The sequence below is a fragment of the Notechis scutatus genome, chromosome 6 (assembly GCF_049901735.1).
Source record: "Notechis scutatus isolate UNSWTSFEM ecotype Mainland chromosome 6, rNotScu1.2, whole genome shotgun sequence".
Classification (NCBI taxonomy): Eukaryota; Metazoa; Chordata; class Lepidosauria; order Squamata; family Elapidae; genus Notechis; species Notechis scutatus.
In genome coordinates, this window is record NC_142014.1 from 39,199,197 (window position 1) to 39,217,317 (window position 18,121).

The 18,121-nt window shown below is 39.2% G+C and overlaps 1 protein-coding gene across 6 annotated transcripts in view; it reads right to left on the reverse strand.

Moving 5' to 3' along the window:
* Positions 1-248: 248 nt before the first annotated feature.
* Positions 249-18,121, reverse strand: part of KCNC2 (potassium voltage-gated channel subfamily C member 2) — a 76,777-nt gene continuing 58,904 nt past the window's right edge. For 3 of the 6 annotated variants that reach the window (XM_087968001.1, XM_087968002.1, XM_087968003.1), the window contains exons 3-5: positions 8,492-9,416; positions 7,216-7,383; positions 361-2,229 (exon numbers count right to left, since the gene is read on the reverse strand). In XM_087968001.1, coding sequence (XP_087824127.1) covers positions 2,096-2,229; positions 7,216-7,383; positions 8,492-9,416 — 1,227 coding nt within the window. In that variant the 3' untranslated portion in view covers positions 361-2,095. Of the gene's footprint in view, positions 337-360; positions 2,230-5,717; positions 5,877-7,215; positions 7,384-8,491; positions 9,417-18,121 lie in introns of those variants that run through there. The other 3 variants (XM_026667664.2, XR_015750061.1, XR_015750060.1) reach the window with 3 other exon arrangements.

An 18,121-nucleotide genomic window follows, 5' to 3' on the forward strand; every position in this document is an offset into this window, starting at 1 on the left:
AGAGTTGTGTTGGTCTTTTTTCATGGGGTTTCAGAGATGCAGCATCCCTTGGCATAGACGTCTAAAGCTGATATTCCATGCACACATCTTATTTACAGTTGACTCATCAATAGTGACTAATAACTGCATCTGCTGGCAGCAGCTGTTAAAATTGGTCCTTAATCCTCATAACAAGCTCGACTTCCATAGAAAATTAGAAGACTCTCTTCAAGGAGTTAGGTGATAATCGGGGCCCATTCAGAAGGAGCAATCTCTTTCCAGTACAGTCCTTGGTATGGCTAAATTCCATTGTCCCTTTTTCAGCAGTCAAAAATCCATGATAAATTCTGTATAACACTGTAGCCAATAATAGCAGCATCAGATATTAATTTCTTGATGAATCTATTTTCATATTAAACATATGTACTGTACAGCTATAACTGCAAGTGCTATTACCAAAACAAAAGGTACATCTCCATATACAAGAAATATAAGTATTCAAATACAACCTTGTACATTTTTATATAACATGCATCTTATATAAAGAATGTTACATGTTTAGATGCACCTGTTTTCCTTGCAATCCTAAACAGACAAAAATCTGGGAATTTTCAACAATCTGAATGATCTCTTATAATACTTTAAAAAAAACCTGTAGATATCTAAGTCTTTCACATTGTTGAGTGTTTTTCCTCACCAGCCCAAAACTTCATATCTGCAACTAAGTTCATGAGGTTGCTTAAACCATGTTACCTTGTTTTCATTATAAAGGAAAAAGCAATTATAGAAAATAAAATTTGAACATAAAAATGAATGCAGATTGTAAAAATGTGGGATTGAAGCGGCAATCCTAATGAAATGAAAAAACCATTGCTAAATCCCACATTTTGAAAAATGTTAAGGTAGTGGCCATTTATCAAGCTATACTTGGCATATGCATAGATACATGTATCAAAAAGTGGGGGAAGGAAGCAAATGCTTTTAGCAGCTAAACTTACATGAAAAGAGTAGCTTTGAAGAAGGCAACTGTGGAACATGAAGACAGATGAAAAATACAGACAAAAAAACAATAGCACAACACATAAGACAAAGCATTTAAAGAAAAAATAAAGAAATATTGACAAATAAATTGTGAAAGCCTTAGTTAGAGGTTTAAGGCTGGTCAAAAGCCCATTTTGAAACGATTGTCCTCTTACAGCTATATATATTGGTTTACTTGGCGCTCAGCATCTGAAAATGTTGAAGAATCCTGGAGAAGATATATGACTGCACTACCAAGCAGCACTTGCTAATTTAATATTGCAAGCCTAGATTGTGTTTACCTTTCTTTCATGTTTTGTGCCTTCCCCAAGCCATTAAGAAAGAGATCTGGCCTCTGCTTGCGTGTACCCAGTAATGACAACCTCTTTGTAGTTATCTGTGTGCAAACAACCGAAAATATTCAGAACTCTGATATATTAACCCAATACTAAAATAAATCAGTCAAGAAATAACATTTTTGAAAAAAATAACTTAAAATAAATCAAAGAGAACCAAAATAAACACAAACTGCCCAATCCCACATGCAGACCCATCAAACATCACTCTGATTTCAATAAAATGGTACAATTAAAACAACAAGAAATCTACACAATCCTAGGTCATCTATGATTCTAATTAATCTGCAAGATGGATTTCAGGTAATGGAAACAGAATGGTCAATGAACATGATTAGACTGAAGTCACATCCTATGCAATTATGACAAGATCTCAGACATATTCTGAACAGGTTGGAATCACAAGAAATGACAGTCCAATGGAATAATTATCAATGGAAGCACATTTATTTAAATATATCTCCCTGAAAATATGGTCATTTATTTACACTGTTCAGATTATTTTATTGCTGTGGTAATGTAGGACAATAGCGGTGAAGAGGAAACAAACCTACTGTACTTTAGAGGATCTTACAAGCAAAATTAGGATATTCAACTATCCAAGTGCTACTGCTGGATATTAACAAGTATAACACAGATTTATACTTCTGGCAATAGAACTTGATTAACGCTACAGCTATTCCGTTAGTTAATAAGCAGCATTTAAATTGCAGTAATGTAATCAACTTATAGCCTCTGGTTTACAAGATAGATGGGATGGGAGATCGAGAGCGTCTTAGACAAGGTGAGCTGTAAGGTGATATTACTGGAGACAGTCTCAAGGCATTGCCTGCCATGCCAGTTATGTTGTTTAAACTTCTGGATTTTTCATAGCCTTTCATGAGAAAATTCAGACATTAGTTGAATTCAAGTCAGAAAATAGACAAACAACACAATGCAATGTAATAATATGTTTTCAATGGGTACTTATAAAAAGTTCTAATATTTTCTTAAATAATAGACAAAAAGATAAGATGCCATTATACTTATCAATAAAATTAAATGAACTTATATTTTCCTGTACATTTTAAGGGCAAAAACCACTGGCATATACTTGCTATGCCTATTGGTTTCATCAATGATATTTAAAAAAAATACTGTAATTGGCTTTCCGATAATGTAATATATACATACATACATACATACATACATACATACATATATATATATGTATGGTATTCAGCTTTGTTCGGGTATTTTCCCACGTCATTATAGTTGTGCTTTTAAAGTTGTAGCAACGTTTTGGCAGAACCTCACAAATACCCGAACAAAGCTGAATACCATACATGTACCGCGAAAACTTAAGAAATATATATATATATATATATATATATATATATATATATATATATATATATATATATATATATATATATATATATATATATATATGGTGTTCGGCTTGGTTGGGTATTTTCCCACGTCATTGTAGTTCTTTTAAAGTTGTAGCAACGTTTCAGCAGAATCTCATCTGCCATCATCAGGCTTCTGTATTGTGTCCGTCTGTGAGTCAGACTTTTACAGTAGTTTCAGATTTGAATTTGGGGCAGCCTATTGCTGTGCCAGAATGGTTTTTCTTCATCCTGATTGGTTGGGAGTCTTGGTCTGTGTTTATTGGTCTCGGAGTTTGCTGTGTTCTGCTTGATTGGTGTCTCTAATATCTTCTGTCTGTTTTTTGGCTCTTTTTGTATCTTGATTGGCTGGCAGCATTGTGTTGCTTTAATGGAGGCCTTTAGTGCAGCTTGGCTTCGGGTAAATGGACGGCTATCATTAGTTAGGAAGCTGGGTTTCATCTGGGTGCCTGGTTGGGGTGTGTTTGAGCTGGAGGTATCAGGGGGGATTTGTTTGTGCCCAGGTGTTTGCCTGGCTTGTGGTGTGGAGATTTTTTTGTTTGTGAGTGCAGGCTTCCAAATGATTGACAGCCTGGTGGAATCATCTCTTCTGTTCATGCTTTCTGGTCTTTTTTCAATCTTTATGGCTTCTCTGATGATTCTGTGATTAGGGTTTTCTATAGTGGCCAGGGTTTTGGTGCCATTGAAGTTGATGCTATGACCTGTGGCTTCCATGTGTTGGACTAGTGAGGAAGTGTGTTCCAGCTTTTTGACTGCATTTTTGTGTTCATCCAGGCGGGTGCTTATTCTTCTATTAGTCTGTCCAATGTATGTGGCCGGGCATGATGCACAGGGGACTTCGTATATGCCTTGGTTTTCCAGGTCAATTTTATCTTTGGGGTTGCTAATTGTGTTCGTCTGTGAGTTAGACTTTTACAGTGATTTCAGATTTAAATTTGGGGCAGCCATTCTGGCACAGCAATAGGCTGCCCCAAATTCAAATCTGAAACTACTGTAAAAGTCTGACTCACAGACGGACACAATACAGAAGCCTGATGATGGCAGATGAGATTCTGCTGAAACGTTGCTACAACTTTAAAAGAACTACAATGACGTGGGAAAATACCCGAACCAAGCCGAACACCATACATGTAAGTACCCATGAAAACTTAAGAAAACATATATATATATATATATATATATATATATATATATATATATATATATATATATATATATATATATATCCTTCAGCTTTGTTCGGGTATTTTCCCACGTCATAGTAGTGGTGCTTTTAAAGTTGTAGCACGTTTCAGCAGAATCTCATCTGCCATCATCAGGCTTTTTGTATTGTGTTCGTCTGTGAGTTAGACTTTTACAGTGGTTTCAGATTTAAATTTGGGGCAGCCTATTGCTGTGCCAGAATGGCTGCCCCAAATTTAAATCTGAAATCACTGTAAAAGTCTAACTCACAGACGAACACAATACAAAAGCCTGATGATGGCAGATGAGATTCTGCTGAAACGTTGCTACAACTTTAAAAGCACCACTACTATGACGTGGGAAAATACCCGAACAAAGCTGAAGGCCATACATGTAAGTACCCGTGAAAACTTAAGAAAACAAATATATATAGTATGTCAGCATCATAGAACAATTTCCCCCATCTGGCAATGGGAATGCACCAGGAGAATTTTATTAATAAGTATAGTGGCACTAGACTAGTTTTGTGTCATAGAACATTCTATATCTACATTTATAAAATCTTTTTTTTTTATTTGTAACCCCAGAGGTTACATTTTATTAAAAAGTTCCATTTGCAAAAGTGTTCCCATCAGACATCCAATATCCTACATCTAATACTATTTAAAAATTGATATATTTGAAATATTTACAAGATTTGAAATTCATTAAAATATGTGTATATTTTTAGTGTTTAATGATTCAGTAAAATCATAGTATTAAAATTTTCTAATGGCTATTTAAAAAATAAAGAATGTACATTTAGGACATTAAAATAAACAGTATTTAAATATTATTACGTAATCATTATATCTAGAGTTATAAATACTCTCTTTTGATGGATCATAAAACCATGTTGGAAGTGTGCATTAGGCTGGGTGCTTGCCCTTTCTTCATTCGTAGTAGGAGCCTGTTGTATTATCTTATCTAAGTTAGAGGTTAGTAATTTAAGCACAGCAGAGGATCCAGCACTAAAATCTATGCCCATGTGAGTTGGGCAAAGGTGATAGAGGAGTCACCTAATATTTCACAAACTGTAGTTTCGCCATATGTGAATCATGAATTTGCTAAACAAGTTTAGTCTTTGGCCTACTTCATTAAGTATAATTGATCTATTTAAAGCAGCAATGAATTCTTTATCAAAGCAACTAATTCTCAGGTAAATGCAATATACACAAAATGGCATTCTTATTTGGATTACAATTTCATATAAATTTAGCTGGGAATAAGTTCCACTTATTTTATAAAGATTCCATTGCAAAGCAACTAAAATATATATTGTAACTGAAGTATACACAAAATAAATATGAAAATTCTCACAATTTTCATAAGATGTGTACTAATAGTCTCTTTAGCTACAATCTAATCTCACTCTTATGTAAACAGTTATGTATTACTTATTTTTGTTAAATTTATATCACTCCTTTTCTCTAGGATATCAAAGCAAAATACACAGTACTCCTTTCTGAAATTTCTCTTCACAACCATAATCCTCTAAAATAAGTTGGGTTGAGAGAGAATGAATGTGAGTTTCCACAGAAGTGATTGAACATGGTCCAAAACCTCCTAGTCTTGGTCTATAAATGAACTATGTGGGTTATCTAGTCAATAGTAACTATAGAGAATGAGATGAATAGAAATACAAATGCTATTTGATCTCAGAAGCAATAGCCCTTTAAGATAGCACCCATAATTGCTGCAAATACACCAGGGTTTCCCACAACAGACACATAAAATATGGATGACATACCTAGGGATGTAAAAGAAATCTGTGGGAGCAGATTTGCAAGATTCCCCAGTATGGACTTTGTTGCAATAAAGACAGTAGCTCTGAACTGAGTCTGCTAGTGTCCATCTTTCTCTGGTCAAAAATCCGCATAAAAATTCCATTTGTTTGTGAAAGATGCATCTGAAAAAGAGTGTTATGTTTCTGAATGTTGCATACAAAAAGGGGTAGTTACATAAATATTAAGGAAATGTACATTTTAAAAAGTACTTGGGAAATTTATGAAATAGCGTCACGGAAATTTGCTTTAAAAATGATTGCTTGGGGAATTTACATTAACAACTAAGTACAGCAATAGAAAGTGTATACTAAAATGCCATATGTTATGGAAAACTGTGAACAAAAGTGGATATGGATTTTTAAATGCTGCTTCCAGATCCTAATGCAAAGTAATTTTTTTAAACAAATAAAGCAATAAATAACCATTTTTGGGAGGAGGGGTTTAAAGATTGGGTTGTGATTCAAAGATGCACGTGACCTAGGCATGCCATTGAACTTTCATTAGTTTGCTGCAGGGAAAAATATAGTAACACCGGTGTAGCTGAAGCAATTTTCTATTCAACATAGTGGACCTATCCTTAACTTAGTGGCTTTGAGTAACCATGTTCCTTCTTTCAATATAAACACTTTGTAAAAAAAATAGTACCTTAACATTTTTGTTTCTTTTTTCAGAACTTTGTTTTTTCTACCTCAGAGTTAATTAAACCATCCTTCTACAGCATAAACTAAATTACAATAGTACTTACAATAACTTACATTTAAGTTATCCCACAGCAATTTCTAATTGTTTAGAACAGGGTCCCCAACCATCGGTCCGCGGACCGGGACCGGTCCGCGGAACAACTCCTACCGGACCGCTGGTTGCTGGCGCCGCCATCTTTTTGATGAAAAAGTGCTTCCGGTGAGCTTTTCCGGGTAGAAAGCTCACCAGAAGCACTTTTTCATCAAAAGATGAGCGGCGTAGCTCGGTGAGCTTTTCCGGCAGAAAGCCATTTCTACCCGGAAAAGCTCACCGAGCGCTATGCGCCGCCATTTTTTGATGAAAAAGTGCTTCCGGTGACCTCACCGGAAGCACTTTTTCATCAAAAAAAGATGGCGGCGCCCAGCTGATGCCGGTACCGGGCCGCGGCGCCCAGCTGATGCCGGTACCGGGCCGCGGCATAAAAAAGGTTGGGGATCACTGGTTTAGAAAGCGATTTAATGAAAATGGTCTAAGCTACATCTTCATTCTTGCAGGTAGACAAATGAAATCATGAATGAAACAGTGACATATTTTTCAATGAATTAATGAGCCAAAGACATTTCTAATACGAAACAAGGAACAACAAAGAAAATATGAAGGAAAAATGCATTGATCTGACTATAGTATTTCCTATAGCATGAATTCGTATCTGCTTTATTCCAGGATTATTTGTTCAGAAGAATAGTGATAATATTTATAGTCTAATGAAAGACTCCATACCTTTCCTGATCCCTCCATCAGTAGCACACGGGTAATCACCTGCTGTCAGTAGAAAACATGTTCCCCCTCTTCTGTTTTTGTCTCTGGTACTAGAGCGTCTGATTGGTGGGGGCCTTTCCATAGGTGACAATGGCTGCTCACTTTCTGTACTGTCTTCACCTGATAACACTGGTCAAAGCACCATGCCCATTTACATCATATAGCCAATGAATAAACGAGACATCACAAATAACTTGCCTTATACTCTTACTATTGAAGGTGGAAAAGAACAATAAGTAGTAGTAAGTTATGAAATGAAAAAAATGCTCCTCATAAAGTTGAAAATCTATGATTTCCTAAGAAACAAACAAACTGGCCACAACTGACTGATGCTGTCTTCAGTATTATATATTGCCTCAGTGTCTTCAGTATTTTAAAAATGTTGGTTCTATAGCATTTCATCCACTACTCAAAGGAATCAATTGGCATTAACAACAGCAGATATTATATGTCTACATTTGATCATTAATAATTAGGGAATTCTTCCGGGTTCATCCAAGATATTTTGCTGCTTAAAATAAAGTTGGTGGCAATCTCATGAGGAAAAGCCACTGAGACTATGATCTTTCTTCAGTTCTGGCAGTGAGACAGTATATTTCACAAGATAGCTTACATAATATCCACAGTTCTGTTTTCTAATACTCCACTATTGCTTTTACATATGCAACACCTGCAGTCTAAGGCCAATCTGTCACTCAGCATAATGTTAGACTAAGACACTAATGACGAACTTAATGTTCTTCAATAGAGACTGCAAGTCACAAATTTAAATGTAGCTCAAATCCAAAGACCCCAAAGCCATTCATTTGGGATAGGACGACCGAAGCTAACCTATGTTTAAATAATATAAAGATTGATGCTAGTATTTTGTAACACTAGCAAACAAGGGAAACATTACATAAGATAAAAATTCAACAGAATGAAGGCACAATTGCATGAACAAAACATCTGTACAATGCAATAAGCAAAAACAGAGGAAGCCACCACTAGAAAAGAAAAAGAGGGAACAAAAAGCAACTTAGCATCCAGAATACATTTAGCAAACACCATATAGAAAGCAATTCAGAGAATGCTAGATTCAGAGATCTAGTTACTTTGCCATTTATGGGACTGGCACACAAATAGTGGTTGAAGAGAGAAGTGTAGGGTCTATTTTCTTCAGCTGAAGAAAGTTAAGTGTTTTCTCATTCTTTATATTGCCAGACATACCAGACATGCACCTGGAATTGTGTCCTACCTGATTTATTATGTTCCATCAGCCGGTTGTCTTTGCCAAGACAGACTTCTCCCTGTGTGCTATTGCAGGCCATATTCAAGTCTGTCTTGCAAAATGTAGGGGACCTTGCCTGAGGAACAGGTGGGATGTGCTTCTTTCTCTTTCTTGGAAGCTTCTGTTTCGCCATGGCCAGAGAATAGTACATTCCAAAATTGTTGACAATAACAGGCACAGGCATAGCTATGGTCAGCACTCCAGCTAAAGCACACAGAGCACCCACTAGCATGCCTGACCAAGTCTTTGGATACATGTCTCCATATCCAAGAGTAGTCATGGTGACCACAGCCCACCAAAACCCAATGGGAATGTTTTTGAACTCTGTATGTTCACTAGCTGATGGGTCATTGGGTTTGGCACCTATTCGTTCAGCGTAATAGATCATGGTGGCAAATATCAACACTCCTAATGCCAAAAATATTATCAGCAGCAAAAACTCATTGGTGCTTGCACGGAGCGTATGACCAAGCACCCTGAGGCCAACAAAATGTCGAGTGAGCTTGAAGATTCGCAATATTCTCACAAACCTCACCACCCTGAGGAAACCAAGAACATCCTTAGCAGCTTTAGAGGAGAGCCCACTCAGACCCACTTCTAGATAGAAAGGCAAAATTGCCACAAAGTCAATGATATTCAAGAGATTTTTTATGAATTCACGTTTGTTGGGTGAAAAAACAACACGGACTAAAAACTCAAATGTAAACCACACCACACAGACTCCTTCAACATATGTTAGAGCTGGATCTGTCTCTATTTCATATTGTAGAACTGGCTCACTACCTTTGATAGGTTCTGTTTTATTTTTAATGGTATTAAATGCTTCATGGGTTTCCAGGCAAAAGGTGGTAATCGAGAGTAGGATGAAGAATAAAGAGGCAAAAGCAATGAACTGTAAAGAAAAAGAAAGGAGAATACATTAGAAAAAGACAGTAAAATCCAAAAACAGTCCCCAACAATATTACAATTAGAACCTTTGCCTTAATTTGTATTAATTAATAATTAAGTATTATAAATGAAAGTGCTAAAAATGTAGAACAGGATGTATGTCATCTAGGTTATTGTTGATATTAATTAATTTCATTTATTTTATGTAGCATCTACCTGTCAAAGAAGACATTACTAACATTCTCAAGAAGAACTGACAAGTTTAAAGAATAAAAAACAATGGATAGAAAAGTATGCAAACCGTATGAAAACTTAAGCAAACCCGATATTTAAGTAGTAATGCAATAATATATACAGACATGTCTTTTATTAAATTCATTGAAGCTTACATCAAAGTAGAATGTTTACAAGACTGAATTTTCATTCTTTCCTAACGTTACCTTTTTTCTTTAGAAGCTTTGTTGGAAGGGCTTGCAATAACTCCATAAAATGGAACTAGGATAAATGTTAAGGTCTAGTATTATATACTTTCTTTCTCTGGCTAACAGAAAACAATGGGACAAAGTCACACAAAAAAGTCCTCACATGTGGAACCAAATTTAATATTTATTTGGTGTTTGATAATATATTCCATCTTTAAGTAAAACATAAAGTATATATGATCTTGAATGGAGCTCAGTGTCTAGCGACTACATGTACGCAATCATGTAGTCACAAGGCTTTTTTGCTGGTGTCAAGTGGTTTGCCATTATCTTTTCCAGCATGTTTACTACTTATAGATTTAGAAACACAAACTGGGACCATAGAAATTGCAAGCTCCAAACCCTCAAGATACAACTTTGCTTGATCATAGATAGTAAGACCACAATGGAAATTCACAATTCTTATTATTCCTGATTAGCTGGGGAAGCAGAGATGGGATTAATTCAAACTAGAGCCTTCCATTAATTTTATTTACTTAATGTAATTAAATGCTTAACCTCTGCAATCATTACCACCAGCCAAGCAGCTGGTTCTCTGCAGTATAGTGGGGCCTCTTTGATTCATTATGTATCTCCATATAGTTCCATAAAATACCTTTTGCCAATCTATAGTAGGGTGCAATGTCCAAAAACATCAGTCTACTATTAAGATTATCCACTGTGATATGCCAAAAAAAGTCATTAGTTCCTATTGACCAAATAAATATAATCATACCTTTTGTATTGGCTGCTTAACTATATTTAGGAAATTGTTTGTAAAGTCTCTTATGTTTAGAAAACTCTGCAAAAATATTAGACTTTTATTAGCCTTATGGGCATTAAAGTTGGCAGTGAGTGTTTTCTTAATTTATAATTAACCATGGCTTGAGGTAACACAAGTATTTTAATACTAGTAACTTCTGTAATTCCTACACTGTATTACAGTATTATAACTCTCTAAAATTGAATCAAAAGATTGTGCTAATAAAAAAATATTCAAGCATGTCACTTCATTATTACTTTTATTGTTTTCAATATGTAAAAATTTCTTTTTGCTCAAGCTGGAAAAAATTTTAAACAGCTCAAACATTCACCACAACCTCCATTTACCAGTACTTTATCCATCAGTTCCTCCTGACCTTCCCTGTTCTTGGAGATCTTGTCTTTGTTGTAATTTGACCTTCAGAGTGAATGTGGCATCTTATCTCAGATTGATTAACAGTGCTATAAACTGTTCGCTTCCACGGTCATCTTACAACTACAAGATGCCTCAGTAAAGAGTGAATATTATTATTTTCCAAGATTGGAAATCTTGCCTAGAGAGTAAATCTTGCCTAGAAAGTAATGTAACTCTATACTTCTTTATACAGTAGCTAGTTCCTCTATTTTAAGTTATCTAGAACAGGGGTCCCCAACCACCAGGCCGCGGACCGGTACCGGGCCATGGAGCACTCTTTACCGGGCCGCAAAGAAAAAAAAATTAAAAAAATGGCGGCTTTCTTCGCCTTCGGTGAATGCTGCTGGGATCGGGGATCAAGGACACAAATGAAAGAAGGGGAGGGAGGAAGCAACCGAAGCCTGTCCTGCTCTCTGGCTCAGCTCTCTCAGTCGCTTTCTCGCTCCTCCACCAGCCCAGGAAGAAACTGCTTCAAAGAAGCTGGGGGGTGGCTTTTCCTGTCGCCGCAGCTTCCCGAGCGCCCGTTTCACCCCACCGCCCGCCCGCTCGCTCGCGGTTCAATCCACAGTGCTCCGTTCTGCCTGCCTGCCTGTCTGGTTGTTTGGGAGCAGCTTCGGCTGAGAATAATAACTATTCGCCTCTTTTTATCAGCCGAAGCTGCTCCGAAACGAAGAAGGCAGGCAGGCAGGCAGGTAGAACGGAGCACTGTGGATTGAACCGCGAGCGGGCGGGCGGGCGGGGTGGGGGTGAAACGGGCGCTTCGGGGAAGCTGTGGCGACAGGAAAAGCCACCCCACCCCCCCACCCCCGGCTTCTTTGAAGCAGTTTCTTCCTGGGCTGCTGTAGGAGCGATAGAGTGACTGAGAGAGGAACGAGGCAGACACCTGAGGGAGGGAGGGAGGGAGGGAGACACCTGAGGGATGGGGCTGAGGGAGGCAGGACCAAGGCGCTCCCTGAACTTGGTGGTTTGCTGGCAGACGTTTTATTACCCGACTAGGTAACAACATCAGATGTTACCTAGTCAGGTAATGAAACGTCTGCAAGCAAACTACCAAACTCGGATTCTCTCCCCCCCCCCGGTCCTTGAAAAAATGTTTCTGCTTGAAACCGGTCCCTGGTACAAAAAAGGTTGGGGACCACTGATCTAGAACATGTGGAATATATCTGTGGTTAAGAGCTCTTTCTGAATTGCTCCTTTGATTTATATTATGTTCTTGGACTTAATTTGTCATTCTTCATTCCTTTATTATTTGTAATTTCCTTTTTTTGTGTAGTAAACTGGTTCTCTCCCCTGTTACTTTAAGTACAATAAATAAATATACTATCCAGTAGTGTGTGTGGGGGGGGAGGTTTAAAAATTAATAATAGACAAGTGCAATATAACCATAAGAAAAAGAGTATTGTCTTACCTGAACACTTCTTCTCAGCACGGCGATGGAGAATCCACAGATGGGTTGACACATGCCTTTCTGCCCGGAGACTGAGTCCATAATCTTTGCCACACCCTTTGTCAACTGTCACTTTCCCCAGTTAACAACGAAGGCACGGCAAACTGAAGGACTTGTTGGTGGCGTTGGCTCTTCCAGTATTTCTGTGCTGGATGAAGGACCTGACTGCCTCCCCGGGAGGGAGTGGATTCTACATCGCCATGCTGAGAAGAAGCGTTCAGGTAAGACAATGCTCTTTCTCCAGCACGATGATTGAAGAATCCATGGATTGGACATACCGGTGTCCCTATGGGCGGAGATTGTTGTAGTCCTGAGTCCCCCTAGCTACATGCACTCGCTGAAGTACTCGCCTCCCAAAGGCAGCCTCAGCAGAGGCAAAAGTGACTAACTTATAGTGGCGCACAAAGGGAGATGGTGAGGACCATGTCACTGCCCTGCCGATCTCTTCTATCCCTGGCTATTGCTGGGGACACCCACCATCTGAGGGACCTGAGTATTTCCAATGGAACCCTGACCTTGGCATTGGAATTGCTGCCCCCTGTTCTCTGGAATGGTAGGAGGAACCATTGCAAAGTCCTTAGGAGCAATCGGGCCCATGGGACGATGGCTATATACAAGACTGTCTTTCCCAGGAGCTGAGAGAGAACTGCCAATAGAACAAGACGTTCCATCCTGATTTGAGTGATTAAGGACTTGATACTGTCCTGTAGCTCCTGGGAAAGATAGACCTCACACAGCCTGGTATCTATCACTGCTCCAAAATGGAGCAGTCAAGTGGTAGGTACCAGATGACTTTTCTGCAAATTTATAGAAAATCCATGTTACTGAAGAACACAGATTGTCATTTCCAGATCCTTCTGGGCAAGCTGGGGTGAGGACGATTGGATGAGGATCTCATCAAGGCAGCACTGGAGGCACACTGGGATGGATCTCAGGTGTGTGACCAGTGCTGCCAGGCTCTTTGTGAAGGACCTGGGAGCGGAGGCTGGGCTGAACAGCAGGGCTTTGTACTGGAACTGATGACTCTAGTAACAGAACCTGAGGAACCATCAGTGCTGGGGAGGGATGGAGATGTGGAGGTATGCCTCTTTCAAGACAATGGAAGACAGGAGGTCACCCATCCTGATCCATCCAAAATAGACTGCAGGGGGTGCATTTTGAACCTTTTGTACGTCAAATGGATGTTTAACCTTTTGAGGTCCAGAATTGGTCTCTATCCCCTGAGGACTTCGTAATGAGGAAAACAATTGAGTAAAATCCATGCCCCCGTTGATCTTCTTTTCTAGAGTAGATAGCCTTGGCTCTAATCTTGTCAGCTGCATCCTGCCTGGCTGATCTGCCTCTTCTGGAGCTGGACTTCCTGCTGGGAGCAGATGAAGAGGCTTCTTGTCCTGCCATGCTGTCAGCCGACAGAAACTGTACAGCCATTCTGACAGCTTACTTAGCCCAGGAGCTGTTCTGCCTGCAAAAGGAAAAAAGGGTGCTGCCCGCTTGAATGGCAGTTGCTCCCTTTTTAAAATGGGGCTAAGTTGCAATGGGCTCAGTGGCGGCAAGCCAGCACACAATCCCTGTAGCCACACTTATTTCTAAGCTGTCTGTCTACCGAAGAGCTGATTTGGTGATTTTAACAGCTGGGAGTCCCTGAGATGGCTGGCAATCAGCCTGGGACTGAAATTAAGCAGATCGTAAAGAAACCGCTAAGCCGCAAGATAAAAAGCCTGAAAAACAGCTGAGAAGTGGCTGCGGCACTTCAAACAGCAACGCCCAACTAGCAATGTGTCAGGCAAGTGGCAGGCTGCCCTCGTGCAGGAAAATACTCCTTTCAAGGCTGCGAGGCTAGCAGCTAACTGTGGCTACAGGCAAACAATGAAAATATCCCCCCCAAAAAAAGCCTTTAAAAGTGTTGTGAATCAAATCTGACAGCCAAAAAACTTTCAGATTGATCTTCAAGCGTTTCTGATCGAAGAATAAGAGCCAATCTTTTGCCACAACTTCTTAGGGCAAGACTGAGTCGTGAACTGGGAAAAGTGACAGTTGACAAGGGGTGTGGCAAAGATTATGGACTCAGTCTCCGGGCGGAAAAGCATGTGTCAACCCGTCTGTGGATTCTCCAATTGTCATGCTGGAGAAAACGGTAGCTCTTTTAATTTCCTTAGGCAGCTAACTTAACACCTTCTAGCAGATTTGACAGAAATTTAATTATTGAAAATGTGTAATATCATCCTTCTCTCAAACTATATTAATTTGCCAATTATCAACCTAATTCATTACAAGTCGCAGCATAGCAGAGAGCTCAACATTCTGTTCACTTTGCCATGTTGTGACATTAGTGTACTGTTCCAAAAATTTTACCTGATTGAATTCATTCTTTATAAGAACTGGAAAATATCATACTAGTTAACTTGCTGCTGATATTTGGGATTATGAATTACCTTTTCAGCAATTATTCAATAATTTTCATATTCCATGTTGAGTAAATCTACATATAAAAACATTTCTTTTGTGGATATGATTTTCTGCAATATACATTTTAGACTATTCAGATAATATTCAGATAATATTCAGGGGAAAATCAGTTATTATTATAGCAATATAAAGATATTAGTAAAAAGCTTTATTTTCAATAAGCTGCTATGATGTTTTTAATAAATATATTTCTCTTTATTAGTCAGTAAACTTTGAGTAATACACTGCCTTCAATTCTCATGACCTCCATTTCTATTTTCTTTCCAATATAATGCAATGCAATTTCAATCACAGATTGCAATCATAGGCTTCACTAGCCATTGTTAAAATTTGGTTAATTTATTTGCAGAGTAAAGAATGCAGATGACTGCAGAAACATTGCTTTTATGGTTTTTCTAAATTATATCAAGGTCAGATATCAACCGAATCTCAGAGAGGGCTGTTCCAAAGCCTCCCAATCTCTTGAGTGAATATGGAGGGATCCTTAAGCATCCTTTTCCAAGATAAGTGTACAAGATGGGCCAATTCTATATGAAAGTGATGGTATTTCAGAGCCAAACCATGAAAAAGTAAAAGCAGCATTCTGAATTTCAAAAGCCAATGCAGGAACTCCAAACTGGTGTTATATGATTGAAATAGTTCTTATTTCCAGCAAGGGGTTGAGCCACTTTGTTTAAATTGTTTTTGAGTCTAATATTAAGCACATTGCCTATGTCTAGCTTCAAGATGATAAGAGCATGAGTTGCTATAATCAAGCCTTTCCACTCTTGTAGCACCATAATTACCTTGCAGATACCCTACATTTAGCTATGTTGGTAAAAGCTACAGAAAATATTATTGTATTATGAATTCTTTGATCTCAATGTTATTACATATAGCAACAGGAAATGCTAACAGAAAATGACTGTCCTTTTCCACATATTGTAAAAGGTGGAGAGAGTGGCTTTGAAAGACAGGAGGAAGATGTACTACCAAGGTAATAGTCAAATAAAAGGGGGCTGAACCTTGCCAAGAAAATAACATGAGTAAACTTCTGGCAAGCTCCTCCCTAATTCGCACAATTATAAAGAGTGGGAGGGAAGAGGGAAGCACATTCAGAAGCTTACTTAGCTTGGGGGATACTACAGTTCTACAGTACATACATCTTTTTCTATTCATTCACCTATTAGAAATTTGATTTCTAATTCAAATGTGTTGACTACCACCTGTCTTTTGCTTTATACCAAATTGAGTTGGTAACATTCATTATGAGCATTAAGAATATTTATCATTAATTCCATAAGTGAAATAATGGTAGGCAAGTGAAATAATGGTAGGCAAAAACATGATAGGAAATATGCAAGTGAGAAATGCAATTTGGCCTAAGAAAGACTTAAATGTTACTGTTGCAAATCATTTGTTCATGTTTCAAAGCACACACACACACACACACACACACACACACACACACACACACAAATACTTTGCCAAACCCTCTGTTGTCTCAAAAGCTCAGGGAAGTATTTGAAGAGCATGTTCCTATTGTCTGAAGCAGAAGAGACCTTTTACTACCAATCAGTGGTGGGATTCAAAAATTTTTACTACTGGTTCTGTGGGTGTGGCTTGGTGGGTGTGGTATAGCTTGGGTGGGTGTGGTGCAGCTTGGTGGGCGTGGCAGGGGAAGGATACTGCAAAAGGGCATTGGTACTTACCTGATACACCCATTCTTGGTGAGCTGCGACGAGCATCCAGAGAATGGGAGGTGCTTAGTCTCTGCTTGGATAGGTTGGGCTTAATTGTTAGGATGCTCTTACTCCTTCCTGGCTCCTCCCTAGCGTCCCCCAGTTTTGGTGAAGATGAGGTGATGCAACCCCCGCCCTCTTGAATCTCTTGCTTGTTTGTGGTTACTACTACTACTACTACTACTACTACTACCCTGTTTCTCCAACAATATGGCCTCCCCCAATAGGAAGTCCCAGCATGTTTTATAGGCATGAAATGAAATTAAGCCCCTCCCCTCAAATTAAGGCCTATATTAAAACATACGAAATGGGGGGGGAATGGTGGGGGGCTGGCCGTTAGGAAGTACTTTTGTTGCACACCCGGACATGGTGCTGCTTGCGTTGACCCCGATACGAAGTGTCCCACCAACGTCGAGGTCTACATCCAAGCCGTCACTGTCCGCCTGCCCGAAAATGCAAGGGGGGGGGAATTAAGTCACCCCCGAAAAGACAGCCTAGCCATTTTTTCGGGGCTCAAAAAAAAATAAGACCCGGCCTTATTATATGAGAAACACGGTACTATTGCTATTACTACTATTACTATTACCATTATCATTATTATCACTATTATTATCATTATTTACATATTTCCAGATTAGTCATTGGCCAGAACAGGATCCCCCCAGATGGATATTGGGTGGGGCTGGGCCTCCTGGGCCAGTATGGAGCCACCAAGATCAGTTCCGCTTTCTCATCCAGTAGCTTTTGGATCACCTTGGGTATCGGTGGTGGGAAAAGCGTATAGGAGTCCCTGTGGCCATTGGCAACGAAGGGCGTTGATGTTCTCTGCCCTGTGGGAAGCATATCTCAAAATGAATCTCAGAAGCTGCTAGTTCAGGGGAGAAGCGAACAGATCTATAACTAGCAGGCCGAACCTCTGTACCGCCTCCTGAAACAGCTCTGGATACAGGCGCCACTCTGATTGGTCGACTGTAGCCCTGCTTAGCCAGTCTGCCTGTGTGTTTGTTAGTTCTGAAATATGCTCTGCCCTGATGGAAGCCACATTCCTTTCCGCCCAAAGGGACAGTCTGCTTCTCTCATGATTTGTTTCGAATGAGTGCCCCCTTGTCTGTTGATATGTGCCTTTGTATTGATGTTGTCTATAAGTATGAGGATGTTCTTTGTCCAAATATGTGGCAGAAAGCTGCGACAAACTAGATGGACTGCCCTGAGCTCCAACCAATTTATGCTGTTCGATTGTTCTGTTGCTGACCAACGCCCTTGAGCCGATAGGGACTGGAAATGTGCTCCCCATTCAAACAGGCTGGCATCCGTAGGGATGGTGAGTCTGTGGGGCTCCCTCAATGGACAACCCTTGTTTATGAACAGAACAGTCCACCAGTGCAGAGAAATCAGGACTTTGCAGGTACTAGGACTCGAATCTTGGAGTTGCTTTGC